This window comes from Crassostrea angulata, chromosome 2 (genome assembly GCF_025612915.1).
Source record: "Crassostrea angulata isolate pt1a10 chromosome 2, ASM2561291v2, whole genome shotgun sequence".
In the NCBI taxonomy this organism is placed as follows: domain Eukaryota; kingdom Metazoa; phylum Mollusca; class Bivalvia; order Ostreida; family Ostreidae; genus Magallana; species Magallana angulata.
The window spans coordinates 30,500,731-30,524,195 of NC_069112.1; the positions used below are offsets into that span (position 1 = coordinate 30,500,731).

Below are 23,465 nucleotides of genomic sequence, written 5' to 3' on the forward strand. Positions count from 1 at the left end.
ACAAACAAAAACTTTGCATTGTCAGTTGATAGAATACTTATAAAAAATATTTTTTTTTTATTAATTAAGACATAAAGACAAAAAACTCCATCTGGATGTATTTATATAAATATATTTTAGAGTGTTTTCTATTAATTAATTAATAAAATCTGTAAGGATTACCTCCCTTACTTTTCAACATTAGTGTACAATATATAGAATAAGGAAAATGAAAACTGTCATAAAATCATTAAATCTTGTCTGATCTTAAAAAAAATTGCAGGTGCACATCTTCAGATGGTGTTCAACATATGTACAAATTTTCAAACTGTTCCATGCAGTAATAAAAAATTCTATAGGGGGGACAAAGTTGCGTCTACAGACAGACGGACAGACGGACAGACGGACAGACGGACGGACAGACAGACGGACAGACGGACAGGGTGAAACCAATATACCCCCCTAAACTTCGTTTGCGGGGGTATAAAAATTATAGTACAAAACAGAGAAAAAAAAACTAAAACAATCACGTGGCAGTAAGCATGTCCCTTACATGACCCTTCTGTAGACACACGACATTAGAAACTGTGTCAGACAGAGTTCGTTTCGGTATCATCGTAAGGTCAATTTATGAATAAGTGAAACAATTCAATTAAACATTATGAGAGTTGTTTCGTTACTTTTTATCACCTATTTGGATAAACATGGTTTTCAATACCTATAAAATCATAACTTTACATTTAACAATTTTTACATCCATAGATCCAAGATAAAAAATTACAATATTAATTCAGCATGAATGTCATCATCATAACATATAGTTATAAAAAGGGAGACCTAATTGTGTAAAAAAAAATCAATCCACTTGTTTCAATATACGTATACGTATGTAATGATAATTATTATAGAAAATCATTCAGTGGTCTATATATTAGAACTCTGTACATTACAAATCACAACCACCTACGTACTTACAAAATTTATCCTAAATCAAATTAATTGTAATATTTTGAATATTTTTCTATATTATAACAAATTGAATGTAGCAAATTAAAAAAATCAACTAAAAACAGTTACATAATCTTTTAATTTTTTTTCATTTGGCAATAGGTAAGAGAAACTTGATAAAACTTTTATTTTTACAAACTAGAAACGGTTTTTTTTTTTACAAAACCAGAAAATAGTGATATATGGCTCAAAGATAATAAATGAGTTTTTTGTGGAAATGTTATTGCATGACCCTAAAGGAGATCAAGGTTAGGTGACGGAGAGATCCACGTGAGGTTTTAGCGGTCTTTACGAACTAGCAACTCTCTAAGAAATATTTCCAAATATGGGCATATCTTTCCTTTTTAAGCATCATTTCATTTACTATATAAATAAAAGACTCTACTGACTTTTCGTCACTACCTTTCAAAGTAATCAGAAGAAAAAGGAAACGTCTCTGTTGAATTAAGATGGCAGAAGAATTCTTCGTTCGACCCATATTTTGCTTTGGATGGGGATGATGCCACGGACATCAAAACTGATTTGGAGCCAAGTAAGGAGACGCAGATTCTCCAAAAAGACGGGCATGGGAAACCGAGTATGTTGAGGAAATTGCTAAGGTAACTATAATTTTTTGTTCATAAATATTTTTCTTAGTAATTTAAGGTAAACACAATGTCGTTTGAAAAAAATAAATCTTTATCATCATGTTTTTAAAAATCATTTTAAAAAGTTGGTGTCATGTATTAAAGAGAATTAATGAAATATGAAATGAATATCATAAATCTTTTTTTTTCAGTCCACCAACCTCAACGATAACAGCCCCCACCCCCAGAGTAACGTCAGAAAAAGGGGAGTTGAGAGAGGCGGACACGTCAAATCAAACAAGACGAACCAACAAAAGAAAGTTTGAAACTATGGCTGGGCCAATGGAAAGTCAAACTCAGAATAAAGAGAACGATTTTGTGGAAACATTTAGGTAATTATATTGACATTTATAAAATCATGTTTTATATTCTTAAACTCCAAATTTAGGAAGGTTAATTTTTTTAAAATCAGAATTTAAAATCATAACATTGAAGTACGGTAATTATCAAAATAAATGACAGTTGTTCATTTATGTGTTTTATCAGTAAGTATGTCTAATTAATTGAATTTAACTTATTTGATCACTTGTTTATATATATGTGGTTTAAATGAATCTCAAGAATACTTTTTAACGATCCTGATTATTTCATCATTATATCTACAGACATAAGAGACCTCAAAAGTACGCTGCGCTGGAGAGGAGGTGTAGAAGTTCTAACACCAAAAATGAAAGACCCTTGCTGGGAGAAGAACTCTCTGCTCTCCAGCAGCTGATAGACTGTATGGTAAAAGATCTGGCCCAGTCGGCCATCTTAGTAAATTACATTACAGATTATATTAAAAAAAACTGTAAAAAAAGAGTTGCATTTAAAACTCTGTGACATTACTTAATAGTGACCGTTTTAAATAGATAGATTGTATATATAAGGATATATTGACTTACTTATAGAAGAATTGCTCTTCACCACATGTTGTATTCTGTCTACTACTGTATTATGTTTATATGTAATTATGTATGTTATATGTCAATCTTAAATTTTTGTAAATTTTATATCAGACTTCATCAATAAAAACTGTATTTGTTGTTAAACTACTGGTTTTTTTTAATCATTTAATTGATAAGTTTTTTACTTACTGGCTTGACTGTAGATAGTAACCATGGATTCTGTAGAAAATTACTCAGGCACAATCCCCTTTTATAGTTCATTATGACCTTCAAGTTGTGACCTTTTTACCTATATGTCATTAAGTTAACCCAATACGTGTTCTAATTATCAAGGAGACATCAACTTGATCAAGGTCATTTCACAAAGGTCAAGTTGTGACCTTTTTACCTATATGTCATTAAGTTAACCCAATACGTGTTCTAATTATCAAGGAGACATCAACTTGATCAAGGTCATTTCACAAAGGTCATTTTAAACTAACTTGGCCTTGGTGTGACCTTACTCATCACTTAACCTCTGTGTGACCCATATAGTCATCCTGACTGTCAAGTGACTTTCTGACTAGGTTCCAAGGTCACCTTGGGTAACTCGTTCCAAGGTCACCTTGGGTAACTCATTTGACCTTGGTGTGACCTTACTCATCACTTGACCTTGGTGTGACCTTAGTGTGACCTTGGTGTGACCCTTGGTGTGACCTTAGTGTGACCTTGGTGTGACCCTATGACGTCCTTAGTGTGACCTTGGTGTGACCCTATGACGTCATCTTGACTGTAGTGACTGTTCCCTGTCCTATATACTACTATTGTATTCAACTCATATGCAGTTCGTCACTTTTACTTGAAAAAAAAAATAATGTAAACACTGACTTCCTTGTTGTTTCAATCTTGTTTATATACATAAAACTAAGTATTTCATAAACAGAAGGTCTTACTGATTCACTGAGCCTCACATCTATAGTACTGTATAAGGTAGATAAGTTCACGGGCCTCATATAGAAGAGAAATTAACTGGACTGCAAATGCTGCTTAACGGAATAAAACGGCATCAAAAGTCTTACCAACCTAGTAGAAAACTTATCACAAACAAAATCTTTTACGACATGGTAACATCACTTCAACAAGGGCACCGCTAAGCCGAGCATCCCCTCGCGACATGGGTTATTGTGTGTAGGATGGATTATTTAGGAATATTTAGTTATGTTAATGATAAGACCACATTCTACTAACCCTCCATTACTCCAAAAACTACATTTTATTTACCTGTACTAGATCTAAATCAAAAAAATATCAAGTTGTTGATTTGAACTGCTTACTTTCACATTGGTTTCCAAGAGGAAGTGAAGCAGAAGATTGACAACTCCTACTCAGGAAGTTCGATTGATAAGTTGATTATGACATTGATTTAATGAAATAATAATTTGTAATAGTATTAATGGTTTGGAAAGGCACATGCATTTTTTATTTGTTATTTTACAGAAGTATGCCGCCATTCTTAATAAGCGTGTTCTGTGTGAACCTAGTGTATTTTGTTGACTTTGCCATCCAAACATGGTGTCAGAAGTGGAAACAAATTAACAATGCCGAAGTTTATTCCACCAGAAAACTTTTCGTTCACTAGGCCGACCGAATGGCCAGAATGGAAACAGAGATACGCTCGATTTCAGATAGCAACGAAGCTCAAGTTCCTTAATTTACGCCGTGGAACCACAGGCAGAAAGGTATTCAAATCATTTGCATTCTCTAATGGTGATGAGAGGAAATATAAGAAAGTTATGGAGAAATTTGATAAGTATTTGTACCAAAGAAAAATGTGATACACAAGCGCGCAAAATTTCATATCCTGTGCCAGAGGCAGGGGGAATCTGTGGAGGAATTTGTCCGAAAGAGCTATATATGATAAAATTTAAAATGTGGCCCCCATAATTCGCCATTTTTAAAGTGTTTCGGGTACAATAAAATGTTTACTAATTTTTTAGAAGAGTTGATATAAAATATATTTTTCATCTATTTATTTGATTTATGTGCACTCACTGGCAGTATATGACGTTAGAAGTGATGCCATTTCTATAATTCAATCAAAATCAGCCAACAATTGACATTTTTCTTATCTATTTACGAATGGGAAATATAGAGCGCATGCTTGAACAAGGAAATTTTTTTGTCACTTATTAGTCTTGGCTAGGTACATCTCTGATTAAAATATTTTATTTGTTCACGAATGCGCTCTATGTTTTCAGAAGGAAAAACTGCTTGAAAACAAGCTATTTTACGCTAAAAATGCAAAAATGGCGGGAAAAGGTTGTCTTTACAATGTCATATTTCTAAATTGTGGGCACTTGAATCAAAATGAATATTATGTAAACACATCACATACATATCTGTCCTAAGAAAATAAAGAATGATAGTAAAATGGTGATGTTCATTTTAGGGGGGCCATTTTAGGCCTTATCATATAAAGTCCTTTGCACGAGTTGGCAGCACATTTCGAGTTCTGAGACAAGGATGACCAGATACGTGACCGATTAGTAGTAGGTATCGTACTATCTGGTTATGTTAGATTGCAAACATGTGCTAAACACCATTGAAGGTAACATACATTTATTAACTCGTACATAAAACGGACACACAGACACACATTAAGTCATACGACAAGTATTCGTACAATACACGACACTACATTCCTCCCTTACTTGGATATAAAATTGCATACTAACTCAATTTTCCTGATGCATAATACAGTTGAAAAGTATAACACTGTATTCATTTTCCAAAATAAAAAGTTTCTTAAAGTTCAGGATTAAACCTCAATCTCATGAACAAAGAATCAAAATGATTATCACTATACAGTAAACAAAAATCTGAACACAATTGTCATTTTCCCATCACCATCCCCATGAATAAATTCATAATTAAACGGAATGTGCAGATTAAGAAATAATCCGATCTAGTGTATGTACATTGTATCGCGTAAAAAAATCATTAAATCAAATTGTTTAAGGAATGTACAAATATAATAACTGCATGTGAGCTTTTCCAAATCATCTTGACATGCAATTATGAAAAAGTGAATTCTCAAAATCATGAAAAAACCTAATTCATTCATCCTCATTAATTCATTTCAATTAAAGTTCCTTATTTTCAGTTTAATTTACTAGTATTACATTCTCGGACAAACGTCGAGGGGGCGGCAAATCCATGATATAAACATTTAGTATAAAGGTAAAGTAAAGATATACCTTTTTCAAGATGAATGAAATCGCCCAATCGATAAATTTGGGTCACACTCCGCTTCGGCGATTTAGTTCTTCCAGTAAACATTCCAGCTATATGAATATGTTTTTCTTCTAATCTAAACTGATGATTTGGCAATGATAATAATCCAACACCAATTACTGTACTTACATTGTACAGTAATAGATAATATGTAAAAAATGGTTGGCCTCAACTTTTGCCCTACATCCCGGTGTTAAAAGAGATATTATTTGAGCATGTTGAGACAAAGGAATTTGTCCAGTATCAAATTTTCCTGCCTGCACGAAAGAAAATAAAACGGGAAGGCATTTTTATTCTAAAAGCATCAAATCTTTAATTAATACTGTACTTTCTTTATTATTCTAGGTCCATATATAGGAGTTACTATACTTTTAAAGATCTGAAAAACAACATACTGGAGGAGCTGTAAAAAGAGTATTGAATGTAAGTACATATGTACGAGCTATCAAAAGCTATTGGTAAATTGCCATAACTAACTTTTTGTTTCTATGCCATCACATTTCAAGAGCTCAACATTGTATGTTATCAGTTTGATTTTGACATATAACTACGGTATTTTTTTTTTACTTTTGATCTTGAAAGTTGCACATTTTGTGTATAATTGTTTGCTCTGTTGATTTTATTAATCATAAAAATTGTTTAATTTTATTTGTCATTCATTATTTACAGAATTGGCTTGCACTACTGACCCATGTTTTAATGAAGGAGGCCATAGTTCGTTGTGTCTGTCTCAGAACAGGACTGCCAATAGAATATGCATAATATATGCAAAGAAACAAAGACATCAATGAGGAGGATATTAAAGAAGAATAAATAATTAGGTCCGTGTTCAGTGCACTTTATTCAAGATGGACAGTCTGAATGGCCAAGTTGGAAAATATTACATGCAATATCTCTTAAGAAATGATTTTGAAAAAAGTTTATATAGTGTATGTATATATGTATTGTTTGTTATGATTCTGACAAGAGTAGTATATAATAATGTAAACATTTCTCAATAAATAGATAATATATTTACTGATAAATCCACATTAAATGTTGATATGTGTAAAACTGTATAACTTATCTGATCCAGGGGCCCCTGGCAACCCCAGGTGACGATATATCCAAGGGTCTCTGGGGAGATTTTACCTCACTTGTTATATAATTTATTGAATAAACAAGAATAGAATTCCTGGGCTCCCCGCCGGTCAAGCAGTATACTAGTATCGAGTCTATCGACCAAGGCTGATTTAGGAACTTGACCAAAGCATTAGTGGTATAAACATTTGGTATAAATTTAATGAAAATCCGTCAAAATTTGTAGGCATGAGAGCGCTTACAAGGTCAATTTTTGGATAAAACGGAGTAATAATTGTGGTCAAAGTCCCATAACTCCATCAAAAAGTATCGACCAATGCTGATTTTCGAACTTGACCAAGGTAATAGTGGTATAAACATTTGGTATACATTTAATGAAAATCCGTCGAAATTTGTAGGCATGAGAGCGCTTACAATAAAGTGTGACGGACGGACACACGGACGGACGCCCGGCATTTCTATGTCCCCGCACCGCGTTGCTGCGGGGGACAAAAAAGGAAATATTTCCAAAAGGCATACCTTTTTAATGTTGATTTTATTACTGTTTTTGTTTTTCTCTCTTCTCATGCCTTTTTTCGAAGTTCGGTCATCTTAGAAAACAAAAGAAAAGGATGACTACAAACTCAAACGAAATCTAACCATTACTGAATTTCTGACATCTTTCGGCAAATACAAAAGGGTTATGAGCCAAGTTTTTCCGATCCGACTAGAAGAATTAGACATGTACGAGGCAAACTAATAGATACATTTAACGTGTACGGTGATAGATTTTACGAGTATCATAAGCTTTTCTCTCTGAAGAGTGCAAGTGTCCTCGCAATCCACAAGATCAAGGTCGACTGGTCCGCAAGAGACAGGGACCTTATACAGCTAATTGCATCCAGAGCTCGATCCTGCAGCATATGTTCTGAAGTGTCCCACGATACAAAGTTCTGCCCCTCATTTCAGAAGTCCGACGTCACTCCATTCAACAACACAGATCGGCATGACAGAAAAAGAACTTCATTCAATGGTCAAGAGATCTGCAACAATTTGAATTCTTCAAGACGCTGCAACCGTAGCAACTCTTCCCATCAACACGTTTGTATCCTATGCAAAAGCAAAGACCACTCAGCCGTCACATGCACCCAATCAAGCAAAACCAAACCCAAAATCTCAACTCAGCCCTCCAGCACCCGAAAAGAAGATAAGTGACTATCCGATCTAAAAGTGTCTCAATCTCTTGTAAACATTCAACAGTTAAAACTCGAACTTAAAAATCATGAAGAACTTTGATACAAAATTCAAAAGGTTAAATCTCGAAATTTTTGAATGCAAGAACAAATTGTCTGCCCAACAGAACAAATCAGAAGTTGAGATCTTCTTTCTTCTGAAATCAAAAAAGGCTTCCTCTCCGGTCCATACCAGACAGCCCATTTCCAACAATATAGAGTTTCCCTTTCTCGGAATAGCCGAAAGGAAATGCTCTGAAAAGAAAAGACTCATCGTAGACATCTCAGTTCCACACCCCAGCATCAATGACTTAATAGATAAGGATGAATGCTCATTATTCTTTGTCAGCATTGATGATCAATTTGTTGGATTGCTGAAAATTACTATGGAATAGAGTGTATTCTTCATTTACACGACGACTTTCTCACCATAGACCGTCCGGATTTCCCGACAGATCGTACAATGGCTATTTCTACCATGTTATTCAATAAGCTCAACGTTCCCCTTGCACAAACAAAACCATGGGTCCAGACGACGTCATGGAATACCTTGGAATTATACTGGATTCACATCAAATGCAAGCGCCTCTACCGATGGACAAAATACTAAGAATAAGGGAAATGCTCGAATCCTTCAGCGATAAGAAAAGTAGTAACAAACGCGAGCTACTGCAACTTCTAGGACACCTAAACTTTGCGTCACGTGTTATAATACCAGGAGGATCTTTCGTTTCCTACTTGCTGAGCCTTGCATCATCAGTCCGCGAATTACATCATTATGTTCATCTTAACGCTGAATGTCGAGAGGACATTCTTATGTGGAAGTTATTCTTAGAACAAAGGAATGGAGTTTCTTTCTTCTCCGACATTGAAAGGACATCCGTCGACAGCACGCAACTATACACAGACGCATCATCAACAGTTGGTGGTTTCTTTCAAGGACAGTGGTTCTGCGACAAATGGCCAGAAGATTTACCAAAGGAAGAAGATAAAGAGATTTCCATGGCCTTTAGAGAATTGTACCCCATTGTGATCGCTTCACTCCTATGGGGTCACCTTTGGACCTCTAAGCGCCGTTTGTTTTATTGTGACAACGAAGCCACAGTAAAAATTATACACAAAGGACGCTCAAAATCACTTTCTATAATGAAGTTAATGAGACAATTGACCTGGTGTTCTGCTAAATTCAAGTTCTGCCTCTATACTAAACATCTTCCTGGTAATATTTATCTCATAGCTGATGCTTTGTCTCGTTTTCAGATGGTCAAATGCAGACGCCTAGCTCCCACTGCAGACAGCCAATCTCAGCCTTGCCCTCCCATGGAGAAAGTTTTTTGGAAACTTCCAGTAGGATAAGTGCACTAATGTCAGGCTCAGTTTCATCTTCAACTCGAAGTGTCTACCATTCAGGACACCGGACATACATTAAGTTCACTCAAATGAACAATTATCCTCTAGTTGCCACCGAAGATACCCTCATGCATATTGCGACTTACTGCCTCGATTCTTTTGAACTTTGAGTACCTGTGTGGAATTCGTTATCACCACTTATTACAAGGTATTCCTAACCCTTTCACCCTAGAAAATAAATTACCTAGACTGCAAATGATGCTTAACGGAATTAAACGGCAACAAAAGTCTCACCAACCTAGTAAAAAACCTATCACCACCAAATTCTTACACGACATGGTAACATCACTTCAACAAGGAATTTTTACACATTATTCCGATATACTGATGTCTACAGTGTGCGTAGTGGCCTTTTTTGGATTCCTCAGAATCGTCAGAGTTCACCTGCAAATCTTCATTTGACCCCGAATGCAACCTGTGTTTCAGTGATCTCGCTATGCATGATAACCATGCAGTTCTTACCTTGAAACAATCGCAAACCGACCCATTTCGTAAAGGAATCGACATCAAATTATTCTGACCAAAAGTACAGTGTGTCCAATTCAACAATTGTCAACATATTTACCCATGAGGATTTCAATCTTTGCTTGCAAACCTAACGAACCATTGTTCATCGGTAACGCTCTGACCAGAACCCGATTCCTTGAAATGCTCAAACTCCTACATCGTGCAGGACAAGCAGAAAGTGGTATTACCGGTCACTCTTTCCGTATAGGTGCTGCTACGTCCGCAGCAAAGGCGCGCATCGAAGACCACCTCATCAAATCAATGGGTCGTTGGTCTTCGGACTCGTACTTAAGATACATCAGAACAGCTTATTCTACGATTCAACACGCCCAGCTATCCATGCTTCATTCGCAGTGACTTTGATAACACGCTAACTTGAACTACATCAACTTAAATAATTCCGAAATCCTTTGTGAAGTTTCATTCATTTCTTTATTCTATCGTTTAGATTCTGGAACATTTATGTAAATAGATTCTGTGCATATGTCGTTTACCTGTACACATAACCCTGTCTCTTATACTTTAGATAGTATGCAATCGTTCTTCGTTGTTTCTTTTATCTTTACAATATGTGCGTAATTTCATGTGTTTTTTACCTGTTTTACCATGGCATAATATCACACTTTATGGGGTACTTAGTCACTCATTCTTCATTCCTGAGTTTTGGCCCTAATATTTCATATTTTCCCCATCAAGTATTCATTAGCTAATTGCAAACTAATTACTTGTATCATTTCAATTGCTTATACAAATTCAGTCCGTCTCAGTATTCTCGTTCTCGTTCTGACAAAGTTCTACCTCGTAGATATTCCAACCTTTGTCACATGCCCTGCTGGGTTCAACAACTATCGTTGTGGCGATGTCACACACTTCTACCACGTGAATGCTTCAATCCAGCAGGTTCTTCTTTCTTAAGTGAGTGACTAAGCCAGTTTTATTTCAGTATGTGTTGATAAGCTTGTATATATATTATTTGTAGATGTTTTTCTATATAAAATGTTTCTATCATAGACTATAACTTTTTATTCGTGAGAAAAATATATCATATAGAGTGTCGATGTGTTCATGCGCCTCATATCTAGTATTATATAGGGTGTTTCTCAGGTCCCGGGCCTTGTTTCTAGTAAAATAAAGAGTGTTACTGAGTTCACGTGCCTCATATCTTATATTATATAGAGTGTCGACGAGTTCATGGGCCTCATATATCGTATTCTATAGTCACTGATATAAGTACTTTTACAGTGTTAAAGTCGGGGGCAAACTTATTTTTATACTTTCATTTTTAATGTAAACAAAAAGTTATATTACGCACATTATTAGTCCCCTACCGGTTTCACTGGAGGGGACTTTAGCTTTCCTCTGCGTCCGTCTGTCCCACTTCAGTTTTCCACTCTTTTTTCTTAATGCGTTTTAGGAATAACATGAAATTTGCTGAACAGCTTCAAAATGTCAAACTACAGATTAAGTTTACATTTTTGTAGCGTCTGGTTGACATATTTTTGAGAAAATTAATTTTTTATATTCCAATTTTTTAATGTTCGGGTTCGTTATAGGGTTCGGTGTGTATTGTATAAACGAGGAAAGTATGTAGTCAGTAATAATATTGTGCATTACTTGGACCATTCCTTTTATTGTATCTAACAAACAAATAAGTTCTATAAAATAGTGTCAAGCATTGTGTTGTTCATTTAATCGACAGGTTTTTTTTGTATAATTACAATCGGGTTGGTCAATCGATTCGGGGTACCGAAGACGGTAAGAATGATATTCTGCATAAAAGTGCATTGTTTTCACAAACTCCTACAAGCCGATATGGGACGTGTATTGCTTATGCAATACTCTCAGAATGCTTGTTTTTACCAGGTTGGGACCCATCTCCCAACTGGGACATAATAAATATTTTTTGCACCTTTATACCCCATTTGGGCTATTCTATTCCAAACGGGCTATTCTCAAACCGGAAGGCACGCGTAGAACACATGAATTGAGTCTACGCGTAAGTAAAAAGTGCAGAAAGTTTTCATGCATTTCAGTAAAAACTAAATAGCTTACAATATTTACAGGTTCATGTTCACTATCAGGTTCAAATTTAATGACTTATACAAGATTGCTGTTGCACTTGTAGTTTTCAAAGTAAGGTTGGTCCCGTAACATTAACACGCTTATGGCGGAGTTGACAATCTCTGTTATTTATGTCTCTGATTTTCGGAGTATGATTTTTAATGAAAGGAACGGTTGTATCGTATTTCGTGTAGGTGATGCACGAGTTTACACAAAAAGTAGTAAGTTGCGAACAGATTTATTTTTACCTATTAATTTTGCATGAATCGCAAATAAAGAAAATCGTGTCAGATAAGTCGGTCTTAAAAATCAAAATGGCGACCGTGACAAATCTTTTTATTGTCAAAGTTCTTGGAATCTTATTGTAAAATAAATATTTCTAACGTCAGGTGCCTGTGTTTGTTATCGGTATTGTTCACTGATTTAGTTAATTCAGCAGTTTTAGAGTTTTCGGGGTTTTTATAAAACTTTTATTACGGATACCGTCCGACTTGTGGATTTTCCCTTGGATAAAAAAATTGAATAAATCTAATGATTAAAATTATCTACTTTGATATAATTGTTTGATTTTCCCGGTTAGTAGTAATTTTCAAAAGTTTTCCTTGGTGACTTATTTTACTTAATATACCGTTGTCAATTTTCTACAATTATGAAGGCCGGGATTGAGTAAAATTTAGACAAAGTATCGGACAATTGCAAAAAAGCCGAATTAACATAGGTTGTAACAACTAATTCAAACTCATAAATTTTGGAAGCATATTCGAGGAAATCAGGACAATTACAAATTCAAACTTCCAAGACCCCGTCTTTCAGGACTCTCAGTACTTTGATTAAATAAGAATAACACACGTGCATGATGTACATCCCTTTACTTGAAAACTGCTACTCGCTGTGTTTTACATAACATATAACCTTTTCATCAGTTGTGAATGTAAGTGCCGACACATTAAACATGCATTTATTAATCTTTTTCGTAAAAATCTTGATATTGCCTGTTCCCATTGTCTGCCCTGTTTAGGAGAAAGCAACGTTTAAACCAATGATATAATACAAGTGTTCTTTAAAGTACACATGGTTTAAAGAAAGTAAATATTAATTGCACGTACGACTTAACATTTGGCGTAGAACTTACAAAATGATAACTCGTACAAGTGTTTTCTTTATATGTATATAAAATCAAAGTCGAATATTGTACGTACAACTAGAAAAATGCTACCTCGATAACTCGCACCAGGGACGTATGGATACTAGGTTGACAACACTATTAAATTCCCCTATATAATCTTACCAAACCCACTCACATTTAGACTGCTATCACTCAGGTACGGGTGTTGCTAAAACGCGGAACGGAAAACGGAACGGAAAACGGAACGGAACGGAAAACGGAAAGAAAATACAAACACATTACTATCATGATTACATCAAATATACATATATTATATCAAATGAACATATATTAAAGATCATTTGTATGCATTTTTGGCTTTTAAATCAAGAAATTTATTCGGAATTGAATTGACTATTCATATATTTATATGTTTTATATACACTATAGTAAGCGAGCATTTAAGTTAGTGTAACAGTATATATATTAGTTTCATTGTTGGCTAGGTACAAAATTGCGGTTATTCCGACAGTAGTGCGTTGGGGCACCATCAAATATCATGATTATTTTTTGAAAAATTAAATACGTCCCATCTAATGAAAACACAATCAACCTCTAGGTTTAATATCTGTTATTTCAGTGTACTTTTGATAAATGTCTATCCTCACCAGCTGTGGCAACTCATTATCGTCATTTCACGGTATTTCTACGACCCATTTGTTTATGAATGAAAAACGGCCCATTAATATTTACTATTGAAAAAAGGCTACAAACAGCTTGGCTATAACTCGACCCTTTAGTATAATAAAATGTGACTTACATAATGAAAACAATTAAATGAACCGTTTATAAATTTAAAAAGCAAAAGGTAGGACACGACGCTTTTCTAAATTAATCGTCAATAAACGGGGGCACTTTCAAGTTTGTCTGGTGAGGGCAACCATTCGTTGCACTTTGTAATTTTTCGATCTGTTTTTAGTCTGTTATATTTGCCCCGCGAGTTCGCGCAGAATTCAGTCAGGCACTGATCATGATTATAATTTTTAACGTCATTTCTATGGAAAACCAATTACATAAACATAACTCATTAATTACATTTTGAGATTTATTCAATTGTGAAACACATGAATCCCAATAGTTTAACGTTTACACTCCACTCCCGTTTTTACAAGAAACATCTTAAGAGATTTTAGTACTTCACATTAAAACATTTCAAATAATTCTTGTGAACGTCTGTTAGCTGCTGACCGACATCAGGAGGGCAAATGATGAGAGTATCCTCGTCAAATTCGGGGTTTTTCATTGTGAGGCATGCCTTCCGTAAATGATAATGGACATTTTGAGGCGTGAGCGTGAGTTTTGATATCCCGTCCAAGGAATAGGCGCGATATTCCTTTCTGCATATAACCACATCGTAAGGGGGCGCAGGAACGTGTGGCGGGATTCTGATTGCCTTTGAACACCCATAACATACCCGTATCTTTGTTCCATTTAATGATTTCAGAAAGTAATTGGACTCAATATCATCGGCTGCAGTTACATTACTTTCTGTCGGGTTGTAGCGCGATCTACGTTTCGTGGGAAGTGCATCATCGTATTCAAAACGCGTAGTAGATTTTCTTTTTGACGATCTATCTTTATGGCCTGGTTTCTTTTGAGGTTTTTGTGGCATTTTTTCTCTGCATATCGCTGAAATGCTGAGACCCCTGCATTTTTCATACCAACAAAGATAATTTTCAAGAACTCCCCTTTTCTCTGCTACTGCCAAAGCATGAGAACACATTTGTTTGGCCTTATATCCATCACATGGGCATTCGATTTTTCCGCTTTTGAAAATTTCAACATAATGAGGCATTTTTTTTGATTTACTGACAACAAGCATGGCTGTGTTTTCTCCAGGGGCATGTACAATATTACTGTCCTTATCCAAAATCTCAACAGCTTTCTCCCAAACATGTTTATAAACGTTTTCTGACAATCCAGTTTGTTCAAAGTTAATACTTAGGCTTTGGCATTTGTTTGTACTGGAAGTGGAAGCACCCTCGTTGTCAAAACGTTGACGAGACGGCTTCAAAGGGGCCTTAAGAAAGTTTTTTAGATGGCTTTGTCTTGTACTGTTTGAGAGCTTAAACCAATCCGTTTGACATATTTCAAATTGCTTATATTCAGGTCGCAGTTCGTAAGGTCCGACTCCAATGAGGGATTTTTCAACATCTTTATTCTGGCTGTCAACTAAAGAGAACAGTTTGGAACAAAATTCTCCTAACTGAGATTCTTTGTAGTCAACTTTTTCTTTCAGCTTCTTGTTAATAGACTCATTAGCATTTGTGGTGTACTCAGCAAATCCAAGACCTGCAGATATTCTCAACGGTAACAGAAGATGCTTTTTAAAAGTATCTGCTTTTTCCTTAAGGAACCATTTGTGGAAAAGTGGATCGTTTGTTTTGCGGTCTTCGATTTCCCTTTCATTCCAGATTATTTCATAATTTTTCAACTCTGTATCGAACTCAGAATCTGATGTTGCATCCACCAATCCATATTCTACCTCGGAATTGCGTTTAACACCAAATATGTCCCTCAGGTATTCGCCTGCAGCGGTTTCAGAAACACCTAGCCCTTGGAGTTTTCTTGAAATGTTGTTTCGCATATGCCTAAAACATTGAATGTTTAAGCTATGGGGGAAGAAGGTTTTAACACCGTTAAAAATGGCCTTTTCATCGTCAGTTCCTATGAAAAGAATTTCTTTTAGAGATGGTCTGAGAGAAGTGCATGTGCTTGCCAAATAGGAATATGACATTGGGAGCTTCTGTTGGTGAATGAGCACCGGACCAATCATCGTAGGGGAGTTTCCGGTTCGCCGATGTCGAAGTTGCAAGTGTTTGTACGTTCCAACCGTTACCAGAAACTGGCCTAAATTAAAAGTAGGGTCAATACCTAATATGGATGCTTCTTAGGGGTTAGTTAGGAATTTTTGCATTTCCGATAGCTGTCTGTCAGTTACACAGACGCACATGGGTTCGGGCGCAGCTTGAATTGATCTGATAAAGGGGTTGGTCAGAGATTGTTCAGATTTGCATTGTTGTATTATCGAAAACAAATCGTCTTTTTCTTTGGACCCTATTTCTTGCTTGGACTTCGATTGTTTCATGTTGTAAATCTGCTTTACGTTTCTGGGGATGGAACACATGCTTTCTGCTTCCATGCCGCCAACAGATTCGAACGCATCCTCAAAAGCATCTTTTGGTTTCAACTTCTCCTTCACCTTTTCAAGCGTTGACTTTGTTGTCCTAACATACATGCCCCCTGATTTGCTATTTCCATGCGGTCTTGGCTTTGGTGGAGGAGCATTACCGTGGAAAACAAACTGCAAAATGACTACTTTGTGTTGATCGCCTTTCCAATCAGATAGTTCATATATTCTTCTCTTAAAACTTGTGTCGCCTTTCAAAGAGTAGTAAGACCTTTTTAGCATGTAAATTCCTTTTCTCATGACATTGGTATTTTTTTTCAAAACTTTGATTACTTTTTCATCTTCAGCAACTGAAACGTAATCTCTCTGAACTCTCTCATTTTTCATTGCACCAAGTTCATGAGACCGTATATCATCAATATGTTCTAACTTGCTTGTGTCTACAACAAATATTTTGGTTTCTTTGCAACTGAACGGTACTTTGGATGCCAATTTATCCTTTGTATTTATTATTATCGAAACGGCATCTTTTACTGAAAATCCCTTATCAGACGACGAATAAATCGGCATGTGTTTGTTATCCTCAAAGTACTCCAGCGGTTGATCAGATGACTTGGTCTGATGCCCGAACGACCTAAAGAAAATAAAACCATGTTAAATCAAGCATTAAATGAAAAATGTCGAATAAACAATGCATATTCGATATCTACTTCCGTTTTTCATTTAGAAATATTTTGGTAGATCATGCAGAAATTAAATCTTGTTTTCCGAAACTATAGACTCGTCCAAATTTATTAATTCATTTGTGGATTTCATTAATGAGAGTTCCATAGGATATAACGTTATTCAGTAAAGTTTTTCAGAAATAGACATTGAACTCGCAGGGATTGACAGAGACATTTCCCCTTGTGCAAAATGGAAAAGCACCCCCCCCCCCCCCCCGGATTTCGCTTTCCGGAAAATATTACGCTTTTCATTGCCCGTTTAAACTTTTTTCAGCTGTCATTTTTATACTGGCTCCATGCGCGCGGATCTACAATTTAGATGGGACAGAAATAGAATATAGGCATAGGAACCCCCCCCCCCCCCCCGAACAAACAAAATAAACCACCACACCCCACTCCCTTCCCGGGAAAAAAAATTCTACATCCACGCATGGGTTGGGTGGTAACGGTGTACCCCCTCGAGAAAGTCACGGATTCCTACCATGTCTTCTTTTTTAAAATTATGTATTATCACTGAAACTATATATGCAACGGGAAATAATAATGGACTGTCGAAAATGCAGAAAATTGCGAAATCTTAATATTTTGTAACGTGTTTATAACTTAAACAAGTGATGGGTGTCTTGAGGGAGAAATCTTTAAACAGTCTAGTCCCATTTAGATATTAAAAGGGTGAGCAGCCTTGATATGAAACTTGTGTAGCTTCATAATGAAAGACTATTGATACATCAAATGTGACATACATGTATGTTACGATTTAAATTCAAGGACGATTCGGCACGGGTTGAAGGGGGGGGGGCGAGTATTAATTTCATTGTACTTCCTATTTGATCTCTCATTGCAACAAGCTGCTAAAACGTATGACGTATGGGTTGTTGACTTGACCTTTGCTGGCATTAAGGACGCTTTTAAACACTAAACTAATTCTTGATGAGAAATTCATCAATTATCTGATCAACATCAGATTGGAGCTGGCGAAGCAAGGTTTAGCTCAACGAATTAAGAGGAACATCTAGTATGTGTATATGTAAGAACAAATTAATACATATAATCTGATAGGATCGATAAGGAATAAACAAAAATAAAAAATCATAAATATGATCTTAAAATGTTCTAATATTGACCGATATCTCTTAACAACAAGAAAATTAGTATATGGAGTGTTAAGGCGTTTACAGGGATTAAATAATAATGCATCATTACCCACTAAAGAATGACACTGAGTGTTATCAGGTTTTGAACATAAACTCAGGTCTAGATCAATCAACACAGCAGTCACCACCCATTCACATGCAACACTAAAACAACACACATGCCCATCCCGTATTCTGCCATTAAAACAAAATGAACAAATCTAAACGCGTATTTCACCACATTTTTAGTTTTTCTAAAATATACCGCAGACACGCAGCATCAGTGCATGAGGGGGGAGGGAGGATGTTCCCTCTCTTTTTCTCCAAAAGGATATTTTTTCTTCATATGTACAACATAAATGTACAGAAAATTGTATGAATGTTGAAGGAACACCCCCCCACCCACCCCCCCCCCCCCCACGCACACACACATTTTTAGGAGCATGTCAATGAATATACAGGTAATATGTAGGTGAAATTCACCAAAACATTATAATGGATGATTTAAGCACGTTACCCCCCCCCCCCCCCCTTTGAGGATTGGCCATATGTTGATATTTTTGGTTTGTCACTCCCCACGGAGTAAGAATTTGTAGACGGGTGAATTTTTTATGCATGTGAAGATTTGGAGTTACTCTCTACCCCCTTTCAAAACCGATGCTACGTGACTGAACTTCTATTATCACATGCATACCTTTGATCAAAATCATGTCCAGAACTACTGCTCGAATCGGACAAATCTTGGTAGGCTTTCGATGTTGGTGAATTTGAGACAGATTCTGGGCTCGACAAAATAACAATGGAATCATCTTGTGATGACAGATGAAAACTTTTGGTTTCTTTAAAGGAATCTGTACTGGAAATTGAAATCGGAGCGTCTTCATCGTTTGCACAAGTTGAGAATTCTTCAAGAGATGGCAAGCTGATATTCGACGAAGAGTCTGATAATTCGGAGTCAGATCTAAAAAGATATATATCATAATTTATATACAATGCCTGATTAATACATGTACCTTTAATTCATAATCAATATTAATGATTTTCATTAATATTAAATTGAGCTGATAGCTGCGGGTTTGCAAAGAAAGATAAGTTGATTCACGGAAATTCGACCTTAATTTTAACAATTATTGTTGAATGAAAATATTCGTATCGTATTTTTCGGGTTTAAATCCAGAATAATTGCCGGGGTTCGGTTTGTAGCTATTAATAAAAATTCGACATTGATATTGATTTCAATTGTTAAAACCTATTTCGATGTTAGGTGTTCAATGTATATTTTCTTTTACTTCAATTCTCTGATGCGCGGATCCAGAAATTTTCCCCTATAAGGATGGGGTCTCAGATGGATGTTTAATTGCCAGGGAAGACGGTCCAAGGCCTGTTTTCGGTATCTTTGCTATGTGAATCAATTTCTAGCCTGTAAGGGTCCGGATCCCCACATACACCCCTTTTTAGAACATCAAATGTTTTGAATGCCCCTTCGTACCTAATAGGAATATAATGGGGTTTGGAAAAGCATAAAAATAACTGAAAAAATAATACATTACCTATTCTTCAAAAACTGTCTGAAATTTTCCTCCCACATGATTCTATGTTGGCGAGTCGAATGAGGACGAAGTTCCCATGGTCTAATCCGAAGTCGTCGATTTTCAAAAGAGCCGACATGTTTGATACCACTGCTGTCATCACGAAAAAACTGCCCCGATCCCCTTTGCTGCTTTGTTTAATTGCAATGACTTGGTGTTTCAACCAGGCCGAAAGATAAAAGGACACAATATGACAATGTAAATATTAAAGCTTGGGAAACTGGAAAAGTTTATTGTTTTTTTCTATTTAATGTTTTAATGAATACTGCCATCCTGTTTTCATTAATTTCAAATAGATGTATATGATATTAAAAAATAATAACTCATAAATAATGATAATAATAATAACGTATAAATACACATTTGGTTAGTTTTTTTATCTTTTGAAACGAAATCACAAATTTAGACTCTGAGAATGTTTTTGTACTTGAATTTAATGTATACGGAATTCGAGCGGAGGTGAGGGTGGAATGAAAAATCATTCTGGATCCATAACGTTTCGTACAGAGGTCATGCGCGAGTTAAACCTGATATAAAGAGGGGTTCCCGTCCAATTGTTATAATTGTATGATTATAAAAATTTAAAAGCAACAATTTAATAAACAAAGAGTCGTTAAGTAAAAAATAAGTTAAATTTGTCAACAAATACACAATTCTTTAATAGAATTTATTTTAACGTCTCGGCAAAAAATAATGTATTGATAACGATGAATTACCAGATCAAAGTAGTTAACTGTCAATCTTTTATTAGCAATAGCATTGACAGATTATTCTTTTATTTACATTCAGTATCTTGTTTTAAGATGTCATTTTATACACCGTTCTGGTACCAAAAAAATTCCGTTTTCCGTTCCGTTCCGTTCCGTTTTCCGTTCCGCGTTTTAGCAACACCCCTCAGGTACAACAAACTTCCCAGACGTTTCCCTTTCACATGTTCAAGTACTATTCTTACTGTACATTTCAGTACCAAAAAATACCAATTCCAGCCACAAATTCTCATGCCACAAATTCATGAGAATTTATGAGAATTTGTGTAGTGGCAGGGGACAGTTTTATTTCATACAATTCATTGTAGCCAAGGGATGCATGTCTTCGGAACTCTGTAACTAGAATTTCCTCAGTTCCCTTCAGCACAAATACCTTTAATTTACTCTTTATAAGGCCAATCACCAATTTCTGAAGAAAATTATTAGTCAAAACCTGTAAAATTCTCTACATACTGGTTTTCTGAGATTTTGAGCCTTTCATATTTTGCTAATTTTCAGCTTTTTAGACCTCCCCCGCTAATTCCCTGCCGAGGGTTGACCTTCCGTACCGCGTGCATGTTGCACTATCACATGTCAGAAACTTACCGGTGTATAGTTTACAATGTCCCATCCACCTACTTTTCGTGTTATTATACCTCCCGTCTGTAACTTGCAATTTCACTGTGTAAAGTCAGCACAACAGTCATAGCCGCAGGTTTTGCATTTTACTTCTGATTCTCATGTACCTAACATAAGGGCCTTTCATATTGCATATCAATTTTCAACAACAGACACCCCTCTAACTAATGATAATCATTAAAAATCATTTCATGAATGTTAGCAACACTCATAAGCTTTCAATTACTGCAACTATAAATGTTACTCAAATATTGACCGGGTACTTTATTCGAAACTGTCCCTTGCTACTTTACTTCTTAGTCAAGCAGGTGCTTGAAAACCATGCCTGGAGCCAAATCACCCCACTCTGTATTTAAAAAAATTAAAAATATTTCTTGGCCTCCTCAATTTTGTTTAAGCATATCATCTGAAGCAAAATACTTGAATTTACACCTCATAAACAAATTGGTCACCCACCTCTTAGGAAAAATCCTCAAATCAAAGGGAAAAACTGGGTTCTATATTCTGTCCGCCATGTTTTGACGTGAACGTGAACCTTCAGAGAAATATTGTTGTAATACCTGCAGCAAAATAAAGAATTTAATAAAATGTTGTTTTAGGAACTTGAAACATATCTGTAATTGATATTGTATATGAATTTTTGCTTTAAAGGCTAACAAAGCACTACAGGTCAAATGAAACGTGTATGATTTGAAGTGAGTAGTGTTCAAGTGGACATTTTTTAAGCATTGCATAGGTGTTTGTAAATTTATGAATTTTATAACTTGTACTTTATGAAAGAGTATGAAATTTTCACAGATTGTTGTTGAGATATTAGACTTGTATTTGCCTGTGTTTCATGTGATTCTTTGAGCAGTGTATGTATTTTTTGAACATTTCATTGTGTTAATATTGCTTATGATATGATAAAATTATGAAATAGATTTATTAAACCAAAACAGTGTGTTGTGATTTTAATTCAAAACATGAATTTAAACAAAGATAAATACCTTGGCTTCCATTTTACTGCAAAGAATTAAGGATCTGCCACTCTAATAAAAAATGAAGGTCCAATTTGGCATGGTGCTGACACAAGAGCCAAGCACTGGAGGCTGAAGAAACATAAATTAGTCATGGTCAATTCATAGGATCCTGACAACAAATAAAAGCTGGTGAATGCTTGACTACAAGACATTCTACTGAGTATTACCAGAAAGCAAGCAGCAAATTAGAAAATGAAGGGATAGAGCAAAAGTAAGAGTGCGCAATTCAAAGCCAAGGATGGGCGTCGCAGAGGTCCTGGCCATAGGGGATGGGGTTAAAGGCAGCCCTCCAAGTATATGAGAAGTCAAACAAGAACACAGATCAGCAAGACAGGAAAATGCATTCTGAAGGATGTGGCCTGAGCCATAGAGACCACAGGACCCATCATACAACTCCGCCCGAGAACTACATGCACAGTACCTGAGAAGGACAACCCTAGCAAACAGGAGCAGAACTCCTACAAAATGCTCCACAAGGGGAAGACGGTGTGAGAGGTTCAACACTGCTTGCCAGCAGCACAAACTACAGAGTCCTAAATGCACTTCCTACCTTGAGTTTGACTTTGAAGCTAAACAACAAAAGGGAGTCTGCTGGAAGGAGACCCTTAAATGCCGGTACTGCAATTTCCGTTCAGGACAAAATAACCTGTACGAAGAAATGCAGACAGACAGCCGGGGTCCAAAGACTGCTAAACCAAACATAAGCCTATGGGTAGCCTTAATGGACAATCCAATAATGGGGACCAGCCTACACGAAATATTCCTGGCCCTCAACTGTCCAGCCCCATCCTACACAGGACTGCAACGCAATGGGGGTAAGGTCCGTCCCAGGATTGTGGAGATGGTAAAAGAAAAGACTTGAGACGTGAAAGAACATACCTGAAGGACACTCTGGAAAACTGCGGATACCCACGCCTCGCACCCATACCAGTTGAAGGTGATGGCCGCTACAACAACCCACTGTACTGGTCTCGGGACAGGAATCCATTCCAGCCTGCAGCACAGAGTACTTACACCATAAGTGAAAATGTTACCTCTGATAACAAAAATCATAGGGTGTCACTGCAAAAAACAAGCTTTGCAGTAAGCGTACAAAGGGGAGCAAAGGCCGAGAGCATACAGGAAAATACTCAGCGTCCCAAACCATGGATGCACCCATCGGCTGTGAACACATCGCCACCGAGGAAATCTGTCATGACTTCCTTACATACAGAGAACCCACCCTCATTAGCCATATGACTACAGACGGAGACAGTGCTGCATTCCGCGGTGTG

General features: G+C 36.2%; 1 protein-coding gene and 2 pseudogenes across 1 annotated transcript; 2 read left to right on the forward strand and 1 right to left on the reverse strand.

Annotated features, from left to right (window-relative positions):
- Positions 1-1,214: 1,214 nt before the first annotated feature.
- On the forward strand, positions 1,215-2,605 carry LOC128174178 (uncharacterized). Its single transcript, XM_052839798.1, has 4 exons — positions 1,215-1,240; positions 1,437-1,586; positions 1,766-1,945; positions 2,219-2,605. The coding sequence occupies exons 1-4, from the start codon at positions 1,215-1,217 to the stop codon at positions 2,433-2,435; spliced, it is 573 nt and encodes a 190-aa protein (XP_052695758.1). The 3' UTR covers positions 2,436-2,605.
- Positions 2,606-8,586: 5,981 nt separating this feature from the next.
- Positions 8,587-10,338, forward strand: LOC128174179 (uncharacterized; annotated as a pseudogene).
- A 3,870-nt stretch (positions 10,339-14,208) lies between these two features.
- LOC128172104 (uncharacterized) lies at positions 14,209-19,963 on the reverse strand (annotated as a pseudogene).
- Positions 19,964-23,465: the final 3,502 nt, after the last annotated feature.

What these genes read in the sequence shown, in the direction of transcription:
- LOC128174178 (XM_052839798.1), top strand. Translation starts at nt 1,215, where the DNA reads ATGACCCTAAAGGAGATCAAGGTTAG. An exon ending in CTAAAGGAGATCAAGGTTAG is followed by an intron (nt 1,241 to 1,436) that starts GTGACGGAGAGA and finishes TGTTGAATTAAG; the next exon opens with ATGGCAGAAGAATTCTTCGT. An exon ending in ATGTTGAGGAAATTGCTAAG is followed by an intron (nt 1,587 to 1,765) that starts GTAACTATAATT and finishes TTTTTTTTTCAG; the next exon opens with TCCACCAACCTCAACGATAA.